The following is a 6,972-nucleotide window of genomic DNA, read 5'->3' as shown; positions in this document are numbered from 1 at the left end:
AAAAAGAAAAAAGAAAAAAAGAAAATTTAAAAACAGTTCGCCCAGACATGTGCCGGCCCAAACAGATGCACTACGTCTTCTCCCAGCGCGCAGAGCTCATTATAGGAGGTCCCTACTATATGTGCTGGCCCAGGCGAGGGTTTCCCCTGTGTAAAAACGTTATTTTTATCACTTATAGGTGACATTGAAGGGTAATATTTTGCAATTTTGGAGGCAATTTTTGTGACGTATCGTCAAAAGCAAGAACCCTTTATTATTTTGTATAGATATAGATATAGAATAGATGGGTGATGGTGGCTAGTGTGCTATGCTTCAATGAATCGAGCAGTGTTCAAATCACAGCCTGGACCAGTGGCGGAGACAGGGGGGACCAGCAGGGCCCTGGCCCCCCCTAACATCTGGATTTTGCTGCTAATCTGCTATGAACAGTGACATAATTAGTAATTTTTTGTTGCTGAAAATCTATTTTGCTATAGTTTGGCCCTCCCTAACTTGTTTTAGCAGCACTTGGCCCCCCTAATACATATTTCCTGGCTCCGCCACTGGCCTAGACAATTTTTTTTTGTAAACTGGGGGCCAACAAGGGTGACGGACCATATAAATAATAGGCCATTGCTACGAATCAGCCGTCCGATCTGCCTACTAGTGGCCGTTGGATTACAGCTTTGGGCAGAGGAAAGGAAAAGTGTGGTCATGTCGAGGAGCAGCTTTGGGCAGAGGAAAGGAAAAGTGTGGCCATGTCGAGGAGCAGCAGGAGAGAGTCGCGATGGAGACGAAGGGGGCCTGAAGAAAGAGAAAAGGATTAGGCGGTTTGCGTGTGTCACTAGAGATAAGGAATGGTGGTTTGCCAGCGGTGAGTGGGTCCAATGGACACGTGGCGAGCAAAGCAGGCGGTTTAACGAGCTGTGAAATCAGCCGGTTGAATCTAACACTTTTCCTAATTTGGGATTTTAAAGTAGTTCGAATTTTATTAAAAAAACAGTTTTCAAAAAAATTCAAGAAATTATAAAATGTTTGTGTATTTTAAAAAATGTTCGTGGTTTTAGAAAAATGTTTGGTTATTCAAAAATGTTCATCAATTTGAATAAAAATAACGAATTCAAATACTATACATGGAAATTTTAAAAACTCTTCAAAAAAAGTAAAAATATTCACGAATATCCAAAGATGTTCCCAAATTTTGTAAAAAAGAATCATGAATTCGAAAAAATGTTCACGATCCAAAAAATGCTCAAGAATTTTAAAATAAAATATTATTTTAAAAAATATCCATGAATCTGAAAAATTATTCACGACTTCAAAAAAAATGTTCACGAATTTGTAAAATTATTCATGATTAAAAAATCTTCATGAATTTGAAAAAGTATTCACGATTTCAAAAAATGTTCACTAATTTGGAAGATTGTTTGTGAAAAAAAAGAAAAAGAAAAAGAAAAAAAGAAGGAAAAAGTGTTCTTGTGCTTAAAAATATATTCGTAGTTTAAAAAATATTCAAGATCTTTAAAAATTCCATGTGATTTAAAAAGTATTTACGTGTTTTAAAATTAATGTCGATACATTAAAAAACAAATACACAGTTTAAAGGTGAACCGGCTCATATGTATGAACTAGGTGTATCATTCGCCCGCGATGACACGGTTTATTGATAAATGTGTCATGCGGTGGTTGAGATCGTCACCTTAAAGATTGATCATGTTCAAACGCGTTGCGGTGTCGTGATTAGTTGGACACCGCGTCCATGATCGGTGATGGCGGAAAGGACGCTAAGAGACAAGAAATGTGAGACACTATGTTGAATTAGATAATGTGGACCGGTGAATTTGTGAAAGCTTTCTTGTTACGACTAGAGAATGTGTTTTTTTCCGTTGCAACGCACAGGCATTTTTGCTAGTAATAATAATATGGATGAACGGATTAAAAACCCAAAGAATCACACCTTACTTATTAGTACGGATAGATATAGATATATCCATCACATGATAAACAATATCCTAATATAATGTTTTTACACAACGCGGAAACAAAATAACAATTACTAAGTTATAGTACTCTCTCGGTTCCAAAATATATGTCTCAACTTTATACTAAATTTAATACAAAGTTTTTGGGACGGAGGGAGTACGAATTATAGAGGTAGATGTAGGGCATGACGCCGACGGCTTGAGCGGCAACTTCAACACCGTTTCGACACGGAACAGCACCTCATTCTTTACCAGTCCTAGTGTCCTCGGAAGTCCCTGCATCGATCGAGTATTAAATACCCAAGAATTGCATTGAGGATCAACAGAAAAAACAACTATAACATGTATGAATATCATACTTGTGCTGGACTTTTCAGACTTCTTCTTTTCTGCCAAAAACTTTTTGCAATTCCTTTTCCAATGACCATTGTCCTTGCAAAAGAAGCACTCAGTCTCTTTAGCAGCGCCGCGTTTAGGTTTCCCTTGGTGTCGGTCTTAATGACGCCCTTGCCATTTTTGACTTTGCACTTCTTCTTAAAACTAGTTGTCTTCTTCGTCACATAATTGGTGTGTTTCTGCATCCAATACTCAAAGGTCTTGAGCATCCTGAGCAATTCATTCACGCTCTTCTCCATCTCCCACATCATGTAATTCGTGATAAAGCCATTAAAGCTTGAGGGTAGAGACAGAAGGATAAGATCAGTACAAAGCCAGGCAGGGATGGGAGAGCCCAAAGCTTCCAACCTCCACATGTAACCAACTAGCTTGACCAGATGTTGGCTCACTGAGCTTCCTTCTGCCATTTTGCACTTCAATAAGGCCTTGGTTATCTCATAACGTTCACCATTTTGTAAAGAACATTCCCTATAAAAACCAACTATTAACACAAAAAAATGCCAATGGTGCTTCAGTAGGGACGAAATCACTATTCTGACCTTTTCAGCAATCTTTGCCACAAAGTGAACTCGACATGAAAGTATTTCACGATCTGACCCTTTTAGCAACACCACAGCCCGTGGCGTTTCTTCTCCATACAAAAACACCGAAGTAGCTCGTGTTTCAGACCCACATACGAACGCCAAGCTAGCTAACGCTTCCGATCCACATGGAACCAGGCAGAAACGCCATGATCGTTGGCGTTTGTGGCATGCATTTTGATCGACCGGACGAACACCGATTCGATGGGTCCAAACTCCGGCGGCCCCATCTGGCTGCTGCATGCATGCATGCATGATCTCCTTCGTTCAGTGTAAAAAATCACTGGCTCCAGCGCAGCACAGGAGAGGCAGGTGGGAGGAAGCAGCGAGGGGGCTTGGGTTTGGGTTTGCTCCAAGAGGAAAACTGGAAAGTCCCTGTGGCTCACACTGTGCATGGCCCTGTTCGTCAGTAGCGGCCATTGCCATTGCCAATGCCAGAGGAGAGGTGCACGGCACAGCACTGATGCGCGCCTAAAAATAAGAAAACGGCACCGCACCCAGTGGTTCTTCCCGACGTGGTGTACTGTATTCTCGTTCTGTTTCCAGTTTGATCTCGCCTAGGTCTAGCGATCCGGTTTGTCGTACTTGCTGTCCAGTACGTACTAGGTTAACATCTGAAGTTAATGACTTGATTAACACAGACTCCTGGATGCAATTTCTCCCTTTTTTTTCGCAAGTAAACAGCTCTCATTCGCCAGTGGAATGTCACGGCAGGGACGGCTGTGGGCATGCAGCCAGTGATTTTTTACACTGAACGAAGGAGATCATGCATGCATGCATGCATGCAGCAGCCAGATGGGGCCGCCGGAGTTTGGACCCATCGAATCGGTGTTCGTCCGGTCGATCAAAATGCATGCCACAAACGCCAACGATCATGGCGTTTCTGCCTGGTTCCATGTGGATCGGAAGCGTTAGCTAGCTTGGCGTTCGTATGTGGGTCTGAAACGCGAGCTACTTCGGCGTTTTTGTATGGAGAAGAAACGCTACGGGCTGTGGCGTTGCTAAAAGGGTCAGATCGTGAAATACTTTCATGTCGAGTTCACTTTGTGGCAAAGATTGCTGAAAAGGTCAGAATAGTGATTTCAGTCCTTCAGTAGTCAGTAGTTAAATGCATCATATCCTACTATACTACTGAAATTTTAGTACTTGCACGATCTATTTGTGCATGGCATTTGGTTAACAAATATCTTAGGCCATGAACTCAAGAAAAATGTTGTTCCTAGTTATACCATGAATGTTTCACCTATTCATCAACTTACTCACGGATGCTTTACTTGATGGCGTCCCCAGAAATTGTACACATGCACGGTCAAACAGGGCAAGACAAAGAATTCACATCTATTATTGTATTGAACTTGACAAACATAAGAACCCATCAAATCTACTTAGGGATAACCAAATAGCAAACCATGAAAAAAAAATAGAGAATTCATGGAGGAAAATGGCGCATGGGTGGCCAAAAGGTCGGGCTATACAAAGGAGAAGAGGAGCCCATGGCTGCACCAGAGCTCGTTGTGAAACAAAACGAGGATGGACAAGAGCCCATGGCTGCACCAGAGGTCGCGGTGGACAAAAATGAATGAGGATGAAGAGCCCATGACTGACCGAGAGGCTGGCGGGACAGACCAAGATGATGAAGAACCCATCATAACTGCAGAAAAGCAAAGATTAAATTGAATTAAATGAATGACAAGTTAATAATCCCTAATAAGCATGGGAGATGAAACTGCATCAGTTACACAAGACACTAATTGCTAGGTACTACCAGAAAAGGAAGAAACGCAAGCCACTTCTTGCCAAAATTGCAAAATATTCACAGAAACGAACACACATCGGTTTATCCTGGCAGTTATATGAAAGCTACTTAAGTAGTTGAGTGGGTGCATTTTCTCAATACGTCGTGCTACATTCAGAAATCATAAACTAATCTTTCACCTCCGGATCGGAGGCCTGATAAATTTGTTACTCTTAGCTTCCCATTAGTTTGATCTACCCCGCCAACCACGGGGTAAACAAGAATCTAGGCAATAAATGCAGAATAGTTAAATACTGTAACTAATAAAGGTGTGTTTGGTTTCAGTCACGAAGCGGAACGGCACGGGTCGGTTCCATTCCCAGAGCCCGTTCTCGTGTTTAGATCACCGAAGGAACCGGAACCCACCCATTCCAGGGAACGGCATATTCCCTGATTATACTGAACCTGGGCGTTCCTCCAAATCGGCCGGACCACACGGAACGCTTCACTCGTGACTCTCTTCCCTTCCTCCACGACTCACCCACCCCGCGCCCCAGCCACCCACGACCTCTCCTCTCCTCTCTCCCTCGATGGCCATACCGGCGGCCGGCGGCCGTAGCACCTTCCCCTCCTGCGGGGCACCATCTTCTGCCCCTGTTCGGAACTGCAGCCTCGCCGGCGTCCCCTGCCCCTTGTCTCTCCTCCTCGAACCCCAAAGATCTGGTGGAAGGAGGCATGTGGCCTGGTGCGACAGGAAGGCCGGCCGAGCTTTCTACCATGGCTACCGAGCTCAAGTGGCTGGACGGCCTCGGTGCCGAAAAGTAACTGAAGGAGCAAGTGCACTTCACCCATAGATGACTTCACCCCGCCGTCGGCTGAAAAAGAATAGGAGGAGCATGGCCGAATTTGGGTGGCTGCTGTTGATCCAGATTTTGGTATCTGGGTAGCTGCTCTTGATATTTTGGTATTTGTAGTAGCTCTACCGGATTTTGTATTTGGGTAGCTGCTGTTGACGGAATTTGGGTGGCTGCTGTTGATTCAGATTCAGACTTTGGTATTTGGGTGGCTGCTGTTGATCTTGTGTTTCAGTCCAATTCTTTTCTTTCTGTTTCTCTACGATTTGTTTTTGACAGTGTGCTCAAGCCTTCGATTCAACAACAATATTTATATGCCTTTGTTTGACTGAAATTCAATCCAGTTCATGGTGACATAATAAATCCATTCCATTCCATATGTCTCAAACTGAACACTAGAATGTAACAATTTCATTCCTTCAAATTGCCACTACCAAACACAAGGACGGAACCAGCCCATTCTAGTGGAACGGAACCATGACATTACATTACACTTCGTTCCCGAACCAAACACACACTAAGAAAACGAAATCAAACGCACGAAGAACCCTATCTCGGATTGGGGATAGAACCGAACTGAACCGAAATCAGGCAGGGACACAAGCGTGGGAAGCACATCGATCAAGTAGGCAACGCACCCGCCGAACCTAGCCTCGGATTTGATCTACGAGCGATTCGCAACTAGAATCGCCGGGTTCCGGTCGAATTGGTGCGGGGTAAGGAGGGGATGCTTACAGCAAGGCGGCGCTCCAACCGGAGAGAGAGAGGCGGGGCGCCGACGGGCTTGAGACGGCAGGGGTCCTCCGCCGTTTGGGTGAAAGAGGAGGAGGAGAAGGCGCGCGGGTGGGCTTCCCCGGTCTGGCGCCGGCGCGGATTTTATATAGCGGCGGCTGGACTTGGAGTTGGAGGACTTCTGGATCGCGCGTAGTGTAGAAGTAGACTGAACAGAGCATCCGTCTTCAGCATCTCCAACAACAGCCGCGCTAAACTAGGGCCGCGCCACAAATTAAGCCGTTTTAGCGCGCGCGCAATACGGCGGGTCGTTCCAGCGAACGCGCAAAAACGGCGCGCGTTATAATGAGTCGAAAGCACTATCCCGCGCGGTGTATTTCGGGCGCCCGCTACTGCGCGCGGCACACTCGAGCGCTCGCTCTCCCACTTCCACCCTCATCCGACCGCGCTGCCGCCGTCGCCCGCGCCCCCCCGGCGACCGTTCAGGCGCTTCCCCGGCGTATCCCCGTGCCACCGCGCTTCCGCCGCATCCCCTCCTAGTCTCGCCGGCCCGAGCGCTCGCTGCCACGCCGCGCCCGCAAGGTGTTCGACAAAACGCCTACAAGGTATGTATTGCTCAAACTTCATGAATTTGGTGCATGTTTTGAATTGTAGTTTTTATAGTATAGTATTGAACATTGTAGATGAGTTCGTCGTATGATTCTTCCGAAGAA

The 6,972-nt window shown here is 45.3% G+C and overlaps 1 protein-coding gene across 1 annotated transcript; it reads right to left on the bottom strand.

Moving 5' to 3' along the window:
- Positions 1-1,906: 1,906 nt before the first annotated feature.
- Positions 1,907-6,477, bottom strand: LOC119321951. The gene is made up of 4 exons (XM_037595466.1): positions 6,263-6,477; positions 4,544-4,589; positions 2,321-2,825; positions 1,907-2,237 (listed from the first exon to the last, which is right to left on the bottom strand). Exons 2-4 carry the CDS (start codon positions 4,585-4,587, stop codon positions 2,091-2,093), a joined length of 696 nt encoding a protein of 231 aa, XP_037451363.1. The 5' UTR covers positions 4,588-4,589; positions 6,263-6,477; the 3' UTR covers positions 1,907-2,090.
- Positions 6,478-6,972: the final 495 nt, after the last annotated feature.

Source organism: Triticum dicoccoides, chromosome 1B, assembly GCF_002162155.2.
Source record: "Triticum dicoccoides isolate Atlit2015 ecotype Zavitan chromosome 1B, WEW_v2.0, whole genome shotgun sequence".
Classification (NCBI taxonomy): domain Eukaryota; kingdom Viridiplantae; phylum Streptophyta; class Magnoliopsida; order Poales; family Poaceae; genus Triticum; species Triticum dicoccoides.
This window is presented reverse-complemented; position numbering and strand designations above follow the sequence as displayed.